At 33.6% G+C, this 23,539-nt stretch overlaps 1 protein-coding gene across 3 annotated transcripts in view; it reads left to right on the forward strand.

The window, feature by feature from the left end:
• Nucleotides 1-23,539, forward strand: part of aPKC (protein kinase C iota type) — a 200,539-nt gene that overhangs the window by 76,838 nt on the left and 100,162 nt on the right. Inside the window, exon 1 of one of the 3 annotated variants that reach the window (XM_088201604.1) lies at nucleotides 3,792-4,285. The exons of the other annotated variants lie outside the window; for them this stretch is intronic. Coding sequence (XP_088057730.1) covers nucleotides 3,916-4,285 — 370 coding nt within the window. The 5' untranslated portion in view covers nucleotides 3,792-3,915. Of the gene's footprint in view, nucleotides 1-3,791; nucleotides 4,286-23,539 lie in introns of those variants that run through there. 3 annotated transcript variants of the gene reach the window in all.

Below are 23,539 nucleotides of genomic sequence, written 5' to 3' on the forward strand. Positions count from 1 at the left end.
TCAATTGAGAGTTGTGAAACTTCCGTTTGCTGCAAACCAGTGGCGTACGGTGGGTGTTAATATTGGGTGTGCTATAAAAAATAAAAAAAAACGTACATTTTTTCATTTTTATTAGCCGAGGTTTTGACATACCTAAACTGCCTTACAGCTTTTTCCCATATATAAATAAATAAATAAACATCAAACCTAATCTAAAATATTATTATAAAAAAATATCAAATTTCCAATAAACATAAACTTATAATTATTTATATATAAAATCTAATCTTCTTTCTTTAATCATAAATTTTTCTATCACGCTGTCATAAAAAGTGCTCTTTTTTTTAATATCCATAAGGATCCCTTTTTCTATTGAAATCAAGCTAAGGCCACATAGCCTTTCTTGGCCTTGGGTACTTCGATAACAATTATTAATTCGTTTCAGAGCAGAAAATGAACGTTCTGCTGAAGCAGTCTGCTTGGAAGAGTTAATATTAGTTTGCCTAATTTATCTATTTCCTGAAAACCTGACTCAAGATTATTTGTGTTCATAAATTGTACAAGCTCATGAACAGATTTCTCTGCAAATTTAGGTAAATGATAAAGAACAGCAAGCTCATTTTTTAAACTTATATAATCAAATAATGCTCCATAGAATTGTTGCAGTTTGGTAAGTAATTCATTTGGAAATTTTTCTTTATATTGCTCATATTTTTCTTTCTCCAGAAGGTAAAAATATTCCAATTTGGACATTGAAGAAAAACGGGTTTCAATTTGCTTACATATATTTTCAACTATTGTATTAAATAGTTGGCTAAACGCGTGCTTTTCTTCAACAAGCAAATCATTACTCAGTCTTGGATAATTTTCTTCCGTTACATAAGAATCCCATAATGTTTCATAATTATTTTCCTGTTCATGTCTGAGTTGTTGCAAAATTTCGGTAACTTTCTTACAGCAATATAATATGTCAAAAGATTTGGATTGTAAAATGTTGTATAACACATCAGTTTTTCCAAAAAGGTTTGAAAATATGTGGAGAAGTTTTCTTGTTTCAAAATCTTCCAAAAAGCTAAGAAAACCTCGTGCTTTTATTACAGTGTCGGGGTCCCATAGTTAACAATTTTTCACGACGTCTCGAAAAAAGTCCGTAAATTCATTTCTGTATTTTTGCACTGTGTTACTTAACCGTGATGTATAATTCCATCTTGTAGGTGTAACAGAAGGAAGTCTTCTAGCTACAAACTCTTGTAAAGCATTTATTCGTTTGGAAGATTTCGAAAAGAATGCAGACAATCCATTTAAAGTTTGAAAGAATGATTTGCACACTTTTATATTGGAAAGACCTTGTTGTAATGTTAAATTCAACATATGAGCATAGCAGTGTGTAAAAATGGCCAATGGATAAACTTGGAGTACTTTGGCTTGCAAACCATTAATATGCCCACTCATTACACTCGCCCCATCATAAGTCTGTCCAACTAATTTTTCTTGAATTTGAAATTCTTCAATTATATTTACAACGTGGCAAAATAAGCCATCGGCTGTTTTATCAGAGCTAACGTCTGTAAAGCCAATAAACCGCTCGTAAACTTTACCTTCATAAACAAAACGCAAAACTGTTGAGAGCTGTGAGTTCGTCATTATATCTGAAGTTTCGTCAAGAATAATAGCGACAAAATTTGCTGAATTTACTTCTTCCTTAATATGATCTTTAATAACATCACCAATCGCTTCAATTATGTCATTCTGTATGGATGGGAAAGTACCACGAAACACCGTTGCAGTATTTAAATGAGTATCCAAAACAGAATCGTATTCTCGAAGTGCATTTAAAAATTTAAGGTAATTTCCTTTGTTTAGTGAATTATAGGATTCATCGTGGCTTCGAAAAGGTTGTTCTCGTTTTCCTAGATATACTACTGCGTCAATCATTCCTTTTAATATTTCTCTATTTTTATGAACTTGTTCATTATGTTGACTTATATTAGCTTTACGTTGAGCGTCAATCATGACTTCAATTCGTTGTTTTCCAAACATTTTGAGAGAAAAAAAATGATTGAACGTGTGACTGCGCTCTTTTGTGTTTTTTCAGTGCCGTTATCAGATGACTAAGGTCAGCAAATCCACTTTTACTCCGCACGCTTCTTTCTTTGGAAAACAATATACATGGCCAACAGAACAATCTAGATCGAAGTTCGCAGCCTGTTAACCACTCAGTTCGTTCATATGATGAAAATGAAAAATGTCTTGGATATTCACATTTATTGTCTTTATGCTTTATAAATAAATTGAGAAGAGGTGGACGTGGTTTGGCAATTTTGATTATCTTCAATTTAATTTCACCTTCTTTTTGAAAATGGATTATTCAGAATATCTTCAACAGTATTCTTCATCATTATTGGGGTAAATAAAAAAATATAATCTAGAATAGAAAATTAAATATTGATCATATGTAAATAAGATAATAAACTATTTTACGGCAAAATATAAAATATGAGTGACCTGTTATTGTGATATAATGTAATAAAAAAGCAGCGACGGACGCAAGAGTTTTTGAAGTACGCGCACCAAATTCGAGACCAATTTTACTACTGAGCGCTGCCAGCCGACAGATCGACTTCAGCCGTTAAATCTCGGAACAATTTACTTTAGTCGCCGGCCGCGCGCAAGGTCGGCGCGTTATATGTGTTGTTCCAAAACGATCGCTCGCGCGAAAACGTTCAGAGCGAATGACAAATACCAATGCATACTATACACTGCATATTAAAATTTTATAATTTTGCATACTACTGTATGCAAAATGATGTCGCTTTACGCCCTAAATTTTCTAAATTTCTAAATTTATATTTTAGATGGTTTTGCGGGTGTGCGCCGCACACCTAGCACACCCTGAATATACGCCCCTGCTGCAAACCCAAACGAATACTAATTATAGGTTAAAATACAAATTAAGTCAACTCATCTCTCAGAGGAAAATAAGCAAAAGAAAGTACAAACTGACGTCGCATCTCGCATATTGCTCCATAGTTAAGTCTGCACTTAAATATTATATTATGTTATAAAAAATATGATAGCTATCCTTACCGATATTAATATGAACTTATGATATGAGAATATTGGTCAAAGTGTATTCATGCTTAATTTATGAGAAAGCATAATTGTTTTTTGCGCTCTTCTATTAGTTAAAATTCGGTTTAGATATGATCCATTTGATTCGATATAAAAAGTCTTAATATGGAATATAGATAATCGAGCGATTTCACTGCTATGCTGACGGCACGATTTTATTGATTTTAACGTGAATTTTTGACTTCTGAGAAGAGATAATTGTTTTTGCCTTTTCTATTTATCAAAATCCAGTTTAGATATGCTTCATTCGATTCTTACTTAATGTAAGTCATATTATTGTATTCCGATATGATTTCACTGAAATGACAGTGAAAATATATTTTCACTGGTAATACACATTCGCTCTCAGCTATCAGCTATGCCGATAATTTATTCTTTGTATGCAAAACGACGGTTTAAAATTTAATAAAAAAATGCGTTTTAAATAAAATGTCAGTTTAAAATTTTAGCTATTTTAATTTAAATTAAAATTTATTTTGACTTTGTCCTCTTTATTCATAAAAATCGGTCATTACTTTCCAAACAAAACCAAACTTTACTAACCATCAAACGTTTCGTTACCAAACAGCCAACCGAAGAGCTGTGCCCAAAACGCGCTACATCATCAGTGATATGAAATTCTAAAATTTAAAATCGTTTAGTGTGTATATATAAATATATTTATAAAAATATAAATTGTGATATAAAGTGAGATTCGTTTTCGTTATAATAATGTACGTATGGCCGTGCGCTTCTGATCTGCGGGAGAAGTTTTGAGATTCTGCACCGCTTTGAGATTGACTGTACGTCGAACATAGCACCGAGATGGCCTGGGGGTACTGGAGCGCCTCGTCAGTGCTGCCGGACAGGGGCCGGAGCCCCAGAAGGGGGGCGGCGCCCCCACCGCCGCCTCCGCCCTCGAACCCCGAACCAAGGGAAGAGCTGAATCCTCTGCCGGCATGCTCGAGTTCCTCTTCCAACTCAAACGGGATCAGTCTGGCTCAAAGTATGTTCCCGCCGGAGGTTTTCTCGCAAGCCGGTACTTTGAGCAGATCGGGATCGTCCGCAGAGTACATCCCGCCTATAGTTTGTCCCCATCATCGCCCCGTTTACGTGGAACATCATCAGAGGGACATGGTGCCGCTGGAGCCTCCGGCTCCCAGGGAGGACGATTTGGAGCCTACTTACGCCACAGGTGAATATTATTGTAATGTATTTTTTATTCTATTAGTATTATTATTATTATTATTATAATCGACGAAACACTTTTTGAAGTAACAATTTTAAGATTAGAGGGTTGCGATTGCATCCTTTGTTCTTACCGCGCCGCGCCGCTAAGACGTTAGCGCTCGATTTATTTTCATTTTATATTCCCCCCGTATTTTATTTTTATTCTATTTCCCCCCGTGAAAGGCTTAACCGAAAATTCTTAAATATGTGATGTACGCTTACTCAATCGTTTACACCAATCTATCAATTTTTATTTCCACAAAAAAATTATATACCAAATAGGCAAAAAAGTTACTAACTTTCTTCTGTCGCTATTGATCGCTAATTAACTTTACTGAAATATACAGATTCGGCTTATAGAAATGATACACTACTTTATTTTGATATCGAATTTAATTTATTACATGAATCTTTCTGTGCGAATTATATAATATAATAGTCTTTATTTTGAGGTGAATTTTCATTGTTGAGCTTTTCCGTCATTAAAAAAGCGGTCGCTATCCGAATCCCGTCGGGATTATGGGTTCAAAAATGAAAAATGGCTGCTGAGACCCGAAGCGGCTAGAATATATTTTTTCGTGTTTAAAAAAACCATTGAAACTGTAGGTTTGTGTGAACTAGATTACTATTAGTCATGTATTTAGTAATTATTTAATATTACATCTACAAATTATTACTTAAATTTTAAAGTAAAATATAAAACTGTTACAACCTTGTGATTCAAATTTCTTGGTCGATATATTTTTTTAAGAATAATGTGTATGTTGTTATTTCAAAATAGTTTTAAACTTTTTTTCGCAAGAAAAAGTCTGCATTTTTTATTATTATTATTCGTGCGATCTTAACATACATAAAATGGCTCAGAAGATCCTTAAAACGATTCTGATTGGTTTAATTGTCATATTTTACTTATACGTAACTTTATACAAAGGCCTACCACCGCGTCCACGCAATACGGGAACCGTCTGTTTAAAAACGACCGGGCGGTTGTTGCTCGCTCGGCTTGATCCAAACATTTCATAGTCATAACTAGGGTTCTGAATCAAATATTCGAATCATTTGTTCGATTTTCAACTATATGAATATTCTAATAATTTATCGAATATTTGTAAATTCTATCTCGATTGAAATTTGAAAATATCATAAAATAAAATCTTGGGCAATACCTGTGTTGAACAAGTTGTTTTCTCTCTCAATATACCAAAGTGACTAATTCCGCTCCAAAATTTATGGTCCTTTATGTGCTTTTATTTAGTTTCGAAATGCGAGACAACGAGACGCTTCTTTTTATGTACATAAATATTCAGATAATTGATCTAATATTTGCTCAAATGAAATTTGAAAAAATCTTTTGTATATTTGAGCAACACAGGTAGTCGTTTTTTAATTCATGATAGCCGAGTCACCAGTGCTCCAACATCGATAGTCCTTTATGCACCTTTATTTTGTTTCGAAATGCGAGTCAATTATATGCTACTTCTCCATAAAAAATGCTTTTACGCCTTTGAAAAGCAATTGTGAATAGAATGTTTATCGGTCGTATCTACTATGACCGAAATTCGCAGAATATTTGAACAAAATAAAATATTTGAAAGCCCCACCATTTATTATCGTTTTACGTTTATCTCAAAAACAGGTGTGCGTTGAAAATTTTTGTGAAGTGTGTTACGGTTTTGTATTTGTTGTGTCAATACACAATGCTTTTATTTCAGTCAATCACGGTTAATTTATATGCAAATCCGCACAAAAAACGCCGATACAGATTCGATTTTAATGTGTATAAATTATTAGATATTGTACGTACAAAAAATTCGATTTAATCATGTATTCAAAATGTTCCACCAATTTTGCTGAATTAACTCAATCGCAGCTGATCCTAATTCTAGTGATTTGAAAAAGGTAAATGTCCCTGATTAAAAATAAAAAGTACATATAAATTCAAAAAGTTTAACAATTATGAAATTAATTAATGATTATTAAAAATTATTAATACTAACTTATATTTATTTTTTAATTAAATATTTTTTAACAGGCCATTATTTGTATTGATTAGTTAAATTAAAAATTACGAATATATTCAGTATAGTTAAAAACTACGAATAATTGAGAACCCTATACATAATGACATTTGTAACGAGCATACCCTAAATTAATCAAAACAAATAGTATAGACGCTCTAGAACATACAATTAGTCTAATTATTTTTTCAGAACGTAAATATAATACCTTTTAGTCGGTGTGCTCTTTTAACGAAGCGCATTAGTATTAAAAGATACCATACTACTGAAACAAAACGCTAGCGAAAGTCAGTATATTAATTAAAATAGGTTTTAATTGCTGCTATTACTTACCTCGTAGTAAATTAATGCGAAAACTACAAATATTTGTATGGTTATTTCAATGTTTTAATTGTGGTTTTTACTACATATTTTCATGATAAATAATTAAAAAACAACATTAAATAAAAACACAAACATTATTTGCTTATTTCAACTGTCGCTCTTTCACTTTAATGAGGTACCTCAGCTTTTACGCGTACGAGTACTGGAAACGAAATTAATTTAAAATTTAAATTTTTGACTCTTGCAATAAAATACACAGTAATTTCACGTCTCTACACAATTATATTTTATTATATTGGGTTGGCGCAATAGTTTCATCCTTTTATTATATATGCGCTAACAATTTTTTTCTTTGAACAGATAAACAGCATATGTTTTTAGACAATTTAGGCCTACCCAGCAAACAGTAAAAAGTCTATTTCTAAATTACGATTCTATTTATTGATTGATAAATCACGTATAGGGTGGCCTTTATAGTCAAAGGTCATAATTGTGACTAATCCGTGTAAAAATACTATTGTACTGCGATGAAAGTCAATTAGTCTAAAATGTCCCATCAATTGTCAGCTGTCAATCTAATGTTTCGACGTTGTTGCTTTAAGACAGTCTTACACAGGTTATTTTTGTATTGGTTAGTGACTAAATATGAGTAATGGGCTGTTTACAATTATATGATATAAAAAAGACTTGGGCAAGCCCCATTAACCACGCCAAAAGTAATGCTTTTTGTATAATGTAATTTCATGGGTATTGTATACTATGAACTTTTGGACCGCAACCAAACAATTACAGCTGAACATTATCATGATTAATCAACAAAATTAAACACAGCCCTTTAAAAGGTTAGACCTCAATTGATAAACAGAATGGGGGGTCGTTTTTCATCAGAACAATGCGCGACCTCGTGTGGCGTTGATGACCACCCTACACATGTTAATAATTTATAATACTTTTCAGACTTGTTATTTTTTATTATAATTTGTTCAGGACATTGCAATTATTTTTTAATATTAAAAACAAGTTCTAAACTTATTTTTTGTATCAATGAATTTTATTTTAATGCCATAAATAAGCTAATGGAAAAAAGTGGGAGAGTGTTGTAACAACTAATAAAAAATGTTTAAAAACAGTTTAAACCCAGAATTGAATTATTGACTATGTCGAAAATATTGAAACGTAACTCAAGTCAATATATAATAGATCTAAATCCCCTCTCAAGGCTTAGATGAATTATAAATAACTGCAGATACTCTATAAAATAATTGAGTATATTGAAAAATAAATATACAATATAAAATGTGTTTATTTTAAGCCATTTTTAGAAAATATATAATTACTACCGTTCAATGTACGGACTAAAACCGCAAAATAACCTTTTTGCCTTAGGGGTTAAACCGTCGCGGGTTTCAATTAACGATATACGAATAAATGTCAAGCGTTAATTAAATCGTCGAAATTTCGCCGATAAAATCCACAAAACATTTTACTATCGAATGTATAATGCATGCGTAAGTACGTTCCCGGGACCCGAACGTAAAGTTTATCGGCGTGTCGCACACGAAAGTACATCCCTTAATTTCACCCCCGAGAATTAGCCGCGCGAAAGTTATTCGTAACGAGCCCTTCTTGTTTTGTAATATCATATATAAAGTTTCGTAGAAAGTAAAAAAATAATATTATATAAGCGCGCGAGACTTACGGGACGCGCTGCGTGTAATTGCGTGAAAGCGAGAGCTTTGTGTAGTTACTCGGTGTATATTCTATTTATTGTACAAAGCACACGCCAGGTCACATGTTTTAGCATTGTAAATTAGCAATTTATGGCGCACGCCACCTGCGCGGATGATTAATGACGACTATGCTCAAGATTGTGTCCAATAATTGCGATATTTCATCCAAGGGTTTGCAACTTGACCGCGCGTCGAACTCTAAAAACTGATATTTTTTCTCGACGCTGGTTCGCGAGCTAATAATATATAAAAAAATAGGTCCAACATACTTTCAAATGCCTATTATAAATATGATTTAGTTCTGTGCGTTCAATATTATAAAATACATATTTATTAATTTATAAATATTTTTTCGCAACTTTTGAGTATCAAAATCATTTAAGCTTTTAAAATCATTTGGAAATCAATTATGTTAGGTTTAGAAAAAAGCTTAGCTCTTCCTACTCTTGACCGTCTGACCGCGGAAATATACTGTATTGTCTGTCTAATAAAAATTATTTGTGTAGATGCATTCCATCGCATTGTATCGATAGTGCATTCCTTTCTTTAAGTCTATTATAAACGCGCATTTAAGAATGGTTCTAATCCACCTAATTAAACGATTGGCACGTGCTTTTGTATAATGCCGGCTTGACAAATAAACTTGTTTTGCAATTTGCATATAACTACAGTAATTAGTTTTATTACACTCTTAACAAGTAATTATGATAAATTTAGTCTTACAATCAATTCAATTAAAAAAGCATTACTTATTTTTAAATTAAAAATATATTTAATATATTATATTTAACATATATTATTTTATTATTATTTCCACAATAAATACACGTGTACCATTGCTTGTCGTTTTCATTGTTTATCGACGTGTATCAAATATTTTTAATTCATTTTCTGTTATAAGCGTGCTGTTTTGTTGAATATCGGTCTAAGAGCTTCAATGATTACAAACCCTTAAGAACATAGTTATGAAAATTTAGGTTAGAATCCAGATGCGTAATGATATATTAAACGCTCGAGTACCATTAAATATCACTACCCTATTAAATTTAGAATGGGAGCATAAAAGCGTTAGTATATTATTATTATATCAATATTATTTTTATAGCTAAATTTTATACAATTTGCAATATAAAAAACTAGCAAGCAGATATAAAAAATAAAAAGTTTTAAAATTTTGGCTTTAATACTAGTTACATGACGATATATTTAACGATAAATTTATATTTTACATTACAACTATATTTTCTTCGGAAAGGCGGTGGTAAGCGTTTCTACATTATTCTAATATCTTTAATAATTTTATAGATATCGTGCAATTAAAGATAACAAGCAATTGAAAAAACAGGTATTATTGTAGCTCCTTCCCGAGCAAGCATATATTAAAATTATTTAAATTGTTTTTTTTTTGTGATTAATATCGATCTAAAGGTCGCGATGGCGGTAAACCCTTAAAAGTTAAGTAGCTCGGCCGAGACCTACGACTTCGAGTAAGCGACCACACTGTCGCAAACTTAATATGCCGTCCGGACGGCGGCTTCTGTCACGTACAACCGACATATTTGCGCGCGATCGAAAAATGTGCCAAACAATCGCAATTTTTAAATTGTCATATTATTAAAATTACGCTACTGATAATCAGAAAAGTTTGTGTGCACACTCACCAATACAATTTCAGTGAAAACTTTTCGGTCGTAAATATTAAATTTACGCAAAATCTTTGTCGGCTTTTGCAAAATGCCATAAGGCATAAAAATGATACTTCAGAATACGAACGCCACATTTGTGACTATCCTAGAATTTGTCGCCATCGATTCTAAATAAGAATTCGTTATGGTGTGACATTTATATAAACCGATCTAGGAAAATACATAACGATATTCGAAACGATTTTTTTTAACAAAATCAAGTACCACAAATATTTTTTTAATTATTAAATTTTATATGAAAAAATTATAATAACGATATCTGTTAGAAGAATATACTATCAAAAATATATTTAATCCTTTTTGATTCCCTAAAATATTCAAAGATGTCAGTAAGAGTGACCACGATGCATCGCTCGACATGCGTGTTAACCATAGGACGTCTACGCGCATACTGAAATTGAACCAAGTTACTCGTTCTATCTCAGTTTTCGAAACACCATATCATTATCTCTCTCACTCTCGTCACTTAACACGCGAGAGAGCGAATGGGGAAGTATTTCACCGCTCGCGCTCGAAAGAGTCCCTTTGACTCCGGTCCTTTTGCCGACAATGTTCGGAAGCGCTCGAAGCTGGCCAAATCGATTGAATTACCCCCACTTTACCTCACGTTCTCGGTAACCTCGGACAACCTCCGAGAGATCTTAGAGCGGGCAGAACCAAACTCGACCGAAGTAACCCACTATATTTTCCGTCCTTGGCCATCCTTGGCCTACTTCCAGAGAGTGTAGTGCAGGCATAAAATTGTAGCTTTGAGTCTGCATGACAAACAATTTAACGCTTGATTTCTTTTCTACATTACTAACCTTTTTACTTCGGTTAAACTGTGAAAAAGCGCTTCTACGTTTCATAAATATTTTTTATCTGGTTTTATTTTAATATAATATCAGAAAGACTGTTTGTTTAATTGAATTGTACATAATAAATAAATATATATATATTAGCCTAAATCAAGTTAAATATACAAAGCGTTATTTCAACGGCTTCGCTAATATATTAACCAAAGAGCTAATGAAAGCCACCGGGTTTCTTACACGTATGCGTTTTCTATCGTCACAGGGGGTTGGAAAATTGCAATTCTCCACACAAAGGGGTGGCGGTAAGTTGTTGTGCGACGGCGGTAATCTTTAGTGAGAAGTTTTCGCATTAATACCCCGCCGCGAAGCCTTCGCAATGATCGCTCTGAGAGAAAATATTTCTTGTCGGTGGCGAAACTTTTCGGCGAATGCAGCGCAATGCCTTTGATTTATTAGCCTTCATGTTTATAAATAATAAAAGTTTGAAGTTCTATATGTAAAAAAAAAAGTTTTTTCGTGACCTACACAGCTTATTTACAACTTTTTTTGCTTTCTAATAAATTGAAATGATAAATTTGTTGCAAAATAGTTTTGGATTCAAATCTTGATTTGTAAATTATATTTTGTAATCAAATTACTTTATAGAACAATATATACATAAGGCAAATACGTCACGTGATTAATCCGAATACTAAAACGCCTAAAGCGAAACGTTAGTTTAATTAATTGCACTGTTGAAAATCTCAGACGTTTCTAGGACGAATTTGATTGAACGATACTCCAAACTGTGAAATAAATTAAAAATAATCCAATGGTTAATTTATTTTATGGATGAAAAATGAATTTATAATAACTATCGAAGCGTAAAGTATTGCAGAGTGAATTTTCCATTTTATTATTCCGCAGAACGTTCGTGTGTTATTTTTTATTTCCATTTTTTGAAATATCGTAAAAGCTTTTTAAACTTTAAAGCTCGGCGGTAATAAAAAAAATTAATTCAAATTCCTAAAGTGTTTTACGATTCTCTTTTGGAGTTCATTACATACGGTTCGTTTTTGTCGTTAGGTAAAATAAACAACAGTTTAAATATAATATAAGCGTTTCGTACCAATTATACTATTTTTATGACAAGTGCACAGAATGCCTTCGAACTATTTAATTAATGCAAATCTAATATTTTTTTTATTAATTATCACTGATCATTTATTAAAGCTACTAAAAAAAATAGAAACCTATGCCTTTAAAAATTGCTCATTAAAAATCAATCAAATCAAACTAATGTCGATGATTAGGGGCGGGACCAGACTCTTTGTTATTGTCTAATACACATCTTATTAGCCTATGCAAGTCGAAAATGAAGTAATGGAAGTTTAAAGTAAAGTAGTATGACAGCGTTCTGACTAAGAGCTCATTGAGGAAAAGAAATATTTTAATTATATAATTTCGGATTGAACTAAAATTTTGTTTTGTCTGAAACACATCTTATTATGTATGTATGTTAGCTTTTTGGAACACGTAGATTTTGTTTGATCTAGCAACAATGGTTGCTCATTATAATTTTGCAATTCCGCGAATCTCACTACCTGCTGGGTGACGATTTTTGGGGCTGACCGTTTTTTTTTGTTAGGATTCGTTTTGATGCACATTGTTTTATGTACCACTACTGATTTTAACATATTCTTAGTTAATTAAAGTAAATTACTTTTATTAGTGTATGTATATATAATAAAAAATAAGTTAAAATTTTTTCATAACTTATTTATCAGTCGGGTGAAGGTTAAACCGAGGTGGTAAAAGTGGGTATAGGATGGGTGAAAAAAAACATGCGCCTCCATTGTTATTCCACGCGAGACGTCCGCGAAAAGCCAGTGGGATTTTTCCGGGACCCCACGCACGCTTCAAAGAAAATCCCAAAGCGAAAAGGGATACGCTCGAGTGTGTGGACGAACGGTTTGATTAACAGGGCGTGTGCGAGAGTTACGCTCTTTTCGGTCTTGAGCACACTTTTGTGGGAGAGTTCTTACAGAAAATAATATGTATTGGATTAGGTAGTACATCATAATAAAATATATATTCAATAGGACGTTTTGTGTTTGGAATGTGTAAATCGACGCGTTCGACGTCACTGAGGCGGAACGCAGTAGTGACACAATACGGGCGCGGGAGAGAAACTATAATGTACATTTTGTTCATAACGTGTGATTTCCTATGATTGGCTCGTTATACTCGTCCCTATCTATGGATAGATTTGTTCATAACGTTCATGAAATTCATATCTTGCGCACCGCCGCTCGTCGTCGCTCGGCGAATATTATTAATATATTTATTGAACTTATCAAAATTTGATTTGTCGTTATTTTTAATAATTTAGATTTTTTGCAAAAGTTTTGCTTACTCGGTCGAAGGGCGCAGCCCCCTTTAGAAACCCAAACTAAATAACCCTCAACTCCTCCTCCAAGAGCGGGGACACATCTTTCATATCGCAAATAGAAAGCGCAAATAAAAACGACCGTAAACTCTTTCGCAGGTGAGTTTTGTATCGTTTTTGCAGCTTTCTGCACGTAAACCCCCCTCACTTCTCCCCTCCATTCGCACTAAATCAAAAGCGAAACAATTTTAACACAATGTACGACTTGGGTTTATTGCGAGCGATAATAGTTTGGCGAAAGAGAATTTGCGCCGTATTTCATATCTGAGTTGTGATTTAGAACTCGATGCTTACTTTGGAAATTAAATAAAATGTATCAATTAACACACCTGGTATCTTCTCACACTGGTTATGTTTTTTCAGTATAAATATTATTCCACTGTTTTAGTGAAAACATATCCGAATACATTTTCACCGGTAGATACATAATAATTAATTTAATAACCAATTGATTTATCACGCCTGTCAAATAGCATCATGTAATTTTACTAGCACCTATCAGATAAATTATATTTTCACTAGTAGAAATATATATGTATAAATAATTTCACTGGAATAATACACATTCACTATAACATATTTATTTATTATAAGATACATATTATAATTTATAGAGAAATCGTCAAACTTTGAATATGTATATCTTAGTCGAGATATCATAGTCGAGAGGTATACAACTGTAAGCGTATCTCAAGATATACACATTTTGAGTTTAATTTCGAAGCCGTTTCTAAATCGCGAAGTGTCCGTGCAAACGACAGCCGTCAATACGTTTCACGCCCCTGGGTCTTTCATATCAAGATATATATTTTCTAAAATTCACACAAGTGTGTGTATAGTTACATACATATAATATATCAACCCTATTTTTCTTGTGGGGATTTACGCAGCAAATTTTTCATGCATCGCCATCCCGCAGAAGATAAATAGACCACTTGGGCCAATGGACTTTTCACCACTACGTATGAATAATAGTAACGTTAGAAAAATATTTTTTGTAATATATTATGGTGTTGCAATTCATATCTCTTAAAGTCTTAAAATGTATTATTACTTGTATCAACAAAAAACACCTCCCTGTTTTTGTTGACCTTTCACATTGGGGTCGTCGTTCCGATTGATATATTTGTTTGAGTGTGGGGGTCGTTTTCGAAAACGGTCCGAGAAGCAAACAATAGGCACAAAGTGGACTTTTGACGTTGCCAAAGCTAATTAATGTTTGTGCGTCATAGCGAAGAAGCCTTTTATCGTCTAGAATTGCAAAAGAACGAACTGTAAGTGGATCTCGGATCGGGAATATAAATGCTATTATGCTTCCTTTTTTATCCTCCACTCGATTAATAACAAAGTATTATTTATTTTTTGTAAAACTCTTTTGTACTTCCGCACCGTAGAATTTTTGAGATCGCCACTCGAAAATGAAACAATGAGGGCACTTGGCGAATGGAATGTTTCTATATTTGACTAAATATATATATTTGAACGACGAATACATTTAGTTTATGTAATATGATTCTTTCGCTCTAATATTTATTTATTTTTTATCTTAAGTATGCGTTTAACTCACAAAATAGGTTTTTATGAAAATAATTTCAGTTTAAATGAAGTAGGGATTTATTTGACCGCACAGCTAAAACATTTTCTATTGCTGAAAAACTCTTGAAAAATACTTCTGGTATATTTATTCAAACCCTTCTTTTTGAGATGAATACTAACTTCTTAATGTTAAAAAGTTCTCTTTAATTTGTGGTGGATTTCAACTAATAGCGTTGTGAGATAATATATCATAATGTAAAAGCTAAGTTCTTATACTAACTTTTTCCGGAAAATAATTTCCGAATATTCCTCAGTTTTTAATGTTTCGATTCTCTCCTCTTAGTCAAAATTCGATTTAGATGTGCTTCATTCGATTCTTACTTATAGTAAGTCGTAATGTTGTTATAAAAAGTCTTATTATGAACGCTAAGTAACCGAGCGTTTTCACTGCGACGGCACAATTTTATTTCTTTTGACGTAGATTCTTATCAAGGACATCCTTGAATTGGCCCAGAAAAATGCATGTCACTTAATGAAATATTAAGAATCCTGGAAATGAAATATTTAAAATCGGCCAACTTTTGTTTCCCACCCTCCTGGAAAAGGCTGGAATTACATCCCTGAAATATCTTGGCTAATTTCGTATGCCAATCTGATCTTCCATATTTTAAAAAATGGCGTATGTTTAAAACGTGAAAAATTTTGTAACTCAATGATATCAAATTAAAAAATGAGTGAGATAAAGCTTTTAAAGATAGATATTAATTTATTTGGGGTATAACGAAACTTTGCTGTTTATGTAGTATATAACGAAATTTGAGGACGCGATATATACTGTAGTATATATTGTATCTACAATACATTAAAACTGCTTAAAAATAGCTCATGTAAATATCTTGACGGAGATGGATCAATGGAGAGCACTATAAATCCATGATTACTGACTTTTTCCTTCTCCAGTTGAATAGCTTTGGTTTCAACAAGACGGCGCAACACACAGCGCGCGCTACAATCAATTTATTGAAGGAAACATTCGATTAGCGCATAATTTTGCGTAATGGATCTGTGAATTGGTCTCCAAGATCGTGTGATTTAACACCTTCGGATTATTTTATGTGGGGATATGTGAAGTTACTAGTCGCTAGACTTGGAAGTCAACATTCGCCGCGTTATTGCCGATATACGGCCAAATCTGCTTGAAAATTGGAATTCTATCTTTCCAATAAAACCAATACAATGGCTATTACCACGATTTTTATGTGTTTTATTTCATTTTAAAGTTCTATATCTCTAAAAAAAAAAGTTAATTTAACTTAGAATAAAAGACACGTAGAAATAATATAGTTTCAATCAGAAATTATTGTTAATAAAAATGATTACTTTGGTAAATAATATTTTGGGAGAAGAAATGTATTTTTACTTATTCATCAGCTGTTAAAAAAATGTGTTTTTCATATAAAACGCGCTCATGAAAGAAAAAACATGCGCAAATTGAAAGAGGCTTTTATGTAAGATTGAAAATCTTCAAGTTGACCAGTTAGTTTGGTTATAACTTCTGTAATGATGATTGAAATGCGTATATTTTCCGGACCGGCGGCACCTGTACACTAATCGGATCGATGACGCGGTTTTTCCGCTTTTATTAGCAAACTTCCTGCCGAGATAACGAATTTAGTGCCGCCGCGCGAAATTGCGAAAAACAAGAAGACGGGTCAGAAAAATCGCCACTGAGAAAAAAAAAGCACTGGGATATTTCATCCGCGACCGGCGAACAACAAGTCTATAAAAATTCATTTTTATTACGCGGCTCTGCATAAAAACATTCGCACGGGAAAAGATTGCGAACATACCCACCACCACCCGGGTACGGATATGATACGGGAGCCAGCCCAAAATATCTTGTTTATGCCGGGCGTTTCTCTTTTTATGGTCTTGATTCGTTATTCCGACGCTGATGGCGAGGCGAGGTCGGTGCTTACGTTTATTATTAACGACAGCGAATAGTATGACTTCGATGTTGAAGCAGGGCGTAATGCAACCGATAGATTACACGAAAATATGTAATTAATAAAATCATTTTCGGACATTTATCGATTTATCACTACTGATTGCTGAAAAAGTAATGACATACCCTATAAAAATTAAACCCAAACTCAAAAGACGGCTAAATTTTGATAGGTTGACGCGCAAAGTTATCTCCCGTCGGCCTACATGCTGACTTTCTGACATTAAACGCCAACTCCATAAATGTAAACAATCACCGAAAATAGCTGATGTTATAGACGCATTTCTTGCACTAGTCTCGACATATTTTGACGTACTCATAATTAATTATGTAATAAATATCAATTAATTATGTGCAATATATATAAATCAATGTCGGTTCCTCGCTGTCGTGAGATACCGCAGCTAATGGGCATGCGAATACGGATTTTTTAAATTTATTATATCATTTTCATATAAACCTTAGGTTTGATTTTTTCTATATATAAGACTGTCGTGTATATGCCTTTATATGTGAGATATGTTATATTAAATAACATATGGGAATATAATTAATATAATACATATATTTATAAAGCAAAATCGAATGAAATTTATTATTTCATATAAGTAAATATTTTACTAAAATGTAACTTACGCGAACATTAATTAATATTGATGATAACGGACAACGTCAATCAGGCATGTTAACGTTATCGATACGTATATAACGGTGTAGTAATAAAGTCCCGAAGGCGTATCCTAGTTGAACTATATTGACGTAGTCATGCATGTTCTATACATACAAATACATACATTCGTCAGACAATTATGCCGGCCCTGGGCGCTTTGCTTGCGGTTCGTTTAACAAGACACGTATAATATTATGCGATGCACGTCTTAACTCCTCATATAAAAAAATATCTACAAATTTGGAGCTCTCTCAATACAATCTCTACGATGATGCTACAGCTCTGTAATCTGAATGCATGTTATTAACAACGGTAGGCGGGGAAAAATGGCGGACACGGAAACGGCCGAATCGGAGCTAATTTAATTAATGCCCGGGAACAATAAAAGGCCCTTTTGTCCCTCCCGGCCACAATTAAGAATTCCTTTGAAGGCGACCTCTGCGTTTGAAAGATGGATCCGATTGTGCTCGGTGGAAAACGCACGGATAATCGGACGAATTCTAATAAGTCATTCGCACGTCCTTTCTTGTGTTATGCGCGAAATCGTCGATCGTTACAGCGCGTTTGGGGTTTTGAGGTTATGTGCGCGTGTGTCCGTTTGGGTGAAACATTGCTCGGATAATCCTTTGTGCGATGAGTTTTTGGATAACCGCGTGAATTCCCAATTTAAATGATTCCATACAGAATTTATTGTTCATTCCAATCAGGCGCGAATTTCATAAATATGCGTTATTTACGTTTTCAGATATTTAAATCAACTGTAAAATGTTTCGCAAGTATTATTGAGGCAATATTAGACCGATCTCAGCGTAGCCTATTGGTCCAGTCGTCTCGGATTTTAAGTTAAATTCCTTTGTGCTGAGCTCAGTGGCGTAGTTAGGGCATGTGCCGCCCAGGGCGATCCTTAAAATTGCCGCTCCCTCCCATACATTTTTTGCAGGGTCATAAAATCAACATTTCTTAAAATAATAAATTGGTTATTATTGAGCTCTTGTTATTCGAGGATATGTTTTAATGCATTCAGGGTAAAGATCCACACTAGATGATCCCATCGCAAATATGCCGCCCCCAAGCAAGTGCCGCCCGGGGCGGCCCGCCACGGGCTGAGCTATTTTTCTTATCTGCTAGCGGCATTTATTCTACGCGATTTTCGGATCAATTATGCTAGTGAGCAGGTTTTTAAATTTTAATGCATTGTTTTACTGGCGGTCTTCTAATATTGATAAATATTACAATTTGCTAAATTCCATTTAATATTAATATAGTTATATTTTAGTCAAATGTATTATATATAAAATAAATTATAATGTTTAGATGCACTATTTGTGTTACTGTCATTCGAATTCTATTTTTGATTTTTTATTAAATAGCTTTAGACGATATTCTTTTTTCAGTAGCATAACTTTTTTCCAAGTATTCATATCAATTCGTTGCATTCTCGATGTATCGTCTACTCAATAACACTTTTTGCAGTTGCTAAGAGGCGGTGTCGACAATCCGTCAATGCTCGGCCCCTTTCAGATCCGAGCTTTAGAGTTTAGAGTCGCGATCGCGTCACTTGTTCCTGACCGACACGGCCAGGACATCAGTGCTTATTAGAAACGATCTTCTAGCACGAGCCATCCAGCTTCTCAACGAGCATACCAAACATAATTATATTTTCTGCGACAGTCCCGAGCTGGAAAAATTATTGTGGGCTGATGCTTATCTATTTTATGTGTGCACCATAATTAATTTATATTAAATATTTAATGCTATAATTATTAATTGCGATCAAATTGTCCTTTGATTGTCCTTCGACCTATAAATTAAAATTGGAAAAAATTTAGCTTTATTTGAATTTATCAAACTTTCAGTGAAATCAGTTGCTAGAAGTTTTGAGCACATTGCGAGTAACATCAATAGCCAATTTAATAGCAAAACCTAGTGGTAAACTTTTCAACTCTCAATGCTCTTAATAAATCCAGGTTTTACCAAAGTGCGCTATGTCAAATTATAATAAGTGCACTTTGCGAAATTGCATTTTATGTATAATTAATGCATTAGGAGAATATAGTATTAGTAATTAAATATTTTTAGAGGAACAAACAGTTAGTTATTAAGGGAGTGATTAGCACATTTATGAAAAATTTGTAATAGCGGCACTCCTGTAAGAAAGCTGCGAAGTACACTTTAGGAACCACTGGCCTTACAAATACTGACTAGTCGCTGCTGTTTATTATAGAAGTCAGTTCGTGTTTTTTTATTTATGAAACTCACATAAATTTTGCATTCTGGCCCTTTTAGCCTAAAATATTTTGTAACCGGTCCTTTACATAAAAGTTTGCCGACCCTTAGCGTAGATTAAAGAAGAATAACGTCCCAAATCAAATCATCGGTTTTATTGACGAGATTAAGCAAACATGTACCTAAAATTTACTTGTTTTACGTTTAATGAGTCATTCAATTTCATATACGCATTACATCTTAGTTATGTATTTTTTAACACCCATAAAACATTTTATTTCGCATTATAAAAAATAATATATCACTCTGGCCATATGGCGCGACATTTTTTTGCGCGAATCGAATTACATTCCTCCGCCGAACGTATACAACGTATGATATCAAATTCAATACCTATCTAAAAAATGTACAATAGCTTTTTATTTGTTGTTTGTAGCTTTCAACGTTGACTCGCCTGCGCTCCTCAATCTTCGCATCCCGTACTCGTAAATCGGCGTATAATCTCACAATATATTAACGTATGACGTCCGCTTTGCATATTGGCCGGTATCGTTGCGTGCATAATTTCATGCATAATTAATATGCCGGATGCACTTGAGAGATTGAATGATCGCCATTCTCCTTTGAACATTGATATTAAATCTGCTCTGTCGGCTTTTTATGAGGTGCTATATTGTGCATTCGATCAGTACTTTTACTCAAAAGCGCCATCAAATGCTTGACGTGCCATATCTCTGACGGTTTTCTGCTGAGATCGTTTCATCCATCTGATCTCGATAAATTTCGTGTTTGACGATTTTCTGTCATTGCAATTATTACAAAAGTTTCTAAAAACAAATTATTAATTCTGAAGCGTTCTGGAAATTCGTTACCACTAAACGCGCTGATCAAAAAGTGATATGTTCGCTTTCTGCTTAGTTGCTTCCTTTTTCTTGTACCTGGCCTTCAGTACTGACTATCAAGAAAACTAAGCTTTCAGATCTTAAATACGGCTTTGATAAGTCGAACTTCTTCTAGACCTGATTTGCTACCCGATTTAATTTTGAAGGGTTGCGAAGTCTGTTTCACTGCTCCTTTGAAACTATTTTTGATATGATTTTCAAGACGTCTCATTTCCTAATCTTTGGCAATGCACAAAAGTCACCCCTATTGATAAAAATATTATCCATAGGTTCGTCTTCAAACACTTTCGGCAAGTTTTGTTGGATTAACAGCATGTGTTTCCTGTTCCACTGTTAACCTTCTGTCTTTCACCAAAACAGGGACAAAATTTCTCGATTCAGGAATTCAAGTAGACGTCATATTTACGGATTTTTAGCAGGCCTTCGACAAGGTTGTTATTAAAATAATTGTCGGATGATCTAACTCGGTTATATTATATTGTAGACAGTCCTTAACCTATAGCAGCCGACTGTCGAGAGAGTATTTCACCCCTTCAGGGGGTCCTACAAGGGTTCAACCTGGACCCTCTACTCTTCGCGTTATAAATCATTGACATACATACGGTAGCTACAAATTCAAGTGTTCTTTTGTACGCAGACAATTTAAAATTGTTTAACTACATTCGATCAAAAATCAAACCATTTTCGTCCAGTTTTGGTTCCGGAACGTCTTAGAGAATCATGATCGCGTCTTTTTTTACCTGTTTGTCGTGACGCATTGGGGGTAACCTGTTATGTCACGATGCTCTTAATTTAATTTAAATAAATAAATAAAAATACACGCTCGAAAAAAATTAAAATAAAAAAATATATACATATATTTTAACATCTGTCTCTGAAAAACTCTATTTTGATATTTTAACCATCGTCTTGTCATTTTATTGCTGGAAATGCGGCGTACTTTAATTTCCGCTCCCTCTTCTGAAAATGAAAAATCTAAATAAAATGATGTCAGGCGCGACTTCAGTCGATGTTCACTCGCTGTTTCTTGTTAAAATGAATATTGCTTTCAAATAAAAACTAGTATCATATTTGAATATTATATCTATATTGCACAACCTACTTAAAAACCAATTTTTATTTTTAAATGTATATCATAATAATTTCTAAACGCATTTAAAAAATTCAGTTTTTAAAATACAGCCCATATTTTCATTAAACATAAAGAAATCTAACCTAACCTTCGTGTCAGTAGTGTGTATATTTTAGTTATACGTGAGTGCGTCCGTAAACTCCAGGTCGTTTCTAAAGCGGGTTCAATTCTAAATCCCGTGCGTCGAGCTGAACCAAAGGATGCGAAGAGAGAAGCGGCCGCTTCTCGGTTGAAGTTCGTACGAGCATATTGAGTCCAAGTTGGAGAGCTCTAGTTGTGATACCTCGAACTCCGATGTGGAAGTGTCAAAGAAAGTTTTAGAAGTAGTGCCTGAAGATATGATCGATGGTTTTCCCGTCATACTCATGGCTCTCCTTATGTAAGATTTTGTTTTCTGCCTCAATCGCTGGCACGGCTAATACCAAAAGGGTAGTATTTGTGTAGTTTTTTCAAACAAATACGAGTCCCTATATAAAATGGTAATAAATACCACGCTATTTTGACGTAACGATTATAGGCGTACGATTATTTAAGATGTGGCTATCTGCATCTACTTTAGGTACTAATTATTAGCTATTTGCACGTACTGTTCAAAACCAAACCTAACCTAAGAGAGTGAGTGAGAGATAAGGGCGTGCGTTATGCTTGCACTACACTTTCTGGGAGTTGTCCGAACCGAAGTTCAACTGAAGTCGGCCGAGGTCGCCGACTTCCGAGTAGCGGCCACACTGCCACAAATTTCATATGCCGTCCGGACTGCGGGCGTGAATGACGTACACACTACGGCTGCTGTCATGTACAGCTGGCATATTTGCGCGCGAACGAAAAATGTGCCAAATAATCGCAATTTTAAAATTTTTATAAGTTTTAATTTAAAAGCCGTATAGTTATTAACATATTAATATTAAGATGCTTAGTATTTGCTATGAATATTGATAGCAAATACTAAGCATCATTTAGTGTTGACTTATTTAATTTTGTTTATCACCGCCGAATTGCATAATATTCTTAACTTACTGTTATATTAAATATAAATTAATTAAAATTTGCTAGAGATCAGAAATGAATCAGATGTCAATAACCAACACGGCTTTTAATTTAAAACTATATGTATATGTCCAGTTCTCTGGTTGCGGCCAAAATAATTCTGATCTCTATCATAGTCTAATTAACTTATTAATTATATTATATATTTATAATAATACAATTCGGCGGTGATGGTGATAAAGATATCGGATTAAATCTTATCTTTTTCACGTAGAGAGCTTTCAAAATTACTATATTTAATACGTGGTTATAGTAAAGTTGCTAATGTGTTGAAAACAACTTTTTGCATAACAATAGCACACAAAAGTAGAGACTAACCTTACTTAATTTTACGCTAACGAACTCTAAAAGCCTTTCAAGCTTACTTGTGAAAGTTAAATTTTGAAAATATTAAACTACAGATCATTATACAGTATGTATATATTTTGAGAAATGTTTAAAACATATCCTGTATTGGTTATGTAACATGTATAGATACTATTTATATACACATGTATATTAGTGAAAGCTTTTGTATATACGTATATTATAATTTCATTCCTTGACATATAAAGGTGCGCCTAAAATTCATCCATCCAGCAGAAACCTATATTATGTAACAAACAAAGTGTGTACCTACCTATCGAAAACGATCTGAAATGCTTATAAACTCAACAACGAGCGCCAGTATAAATTTATTACCACACATTATGTTAACACGA

Source organism: Plectrocnemia conspersa, unplaced genomic scaffold (genome assembly GCF_051122295.1).
Source record: "Plectrocnemia conspersa isolate PC_06_02 unplaced genomic scaffold, ASM5112229v1 ptg000013l, whole genome shotgun sequence".
Classification (NCBI taxonomy): Eukaryota; Metazoa; Arthropoda; class Insecta; order Trichoptera; family Polycentropodidae; genus Plectrocnemia; species Plectrocnemia conspersa.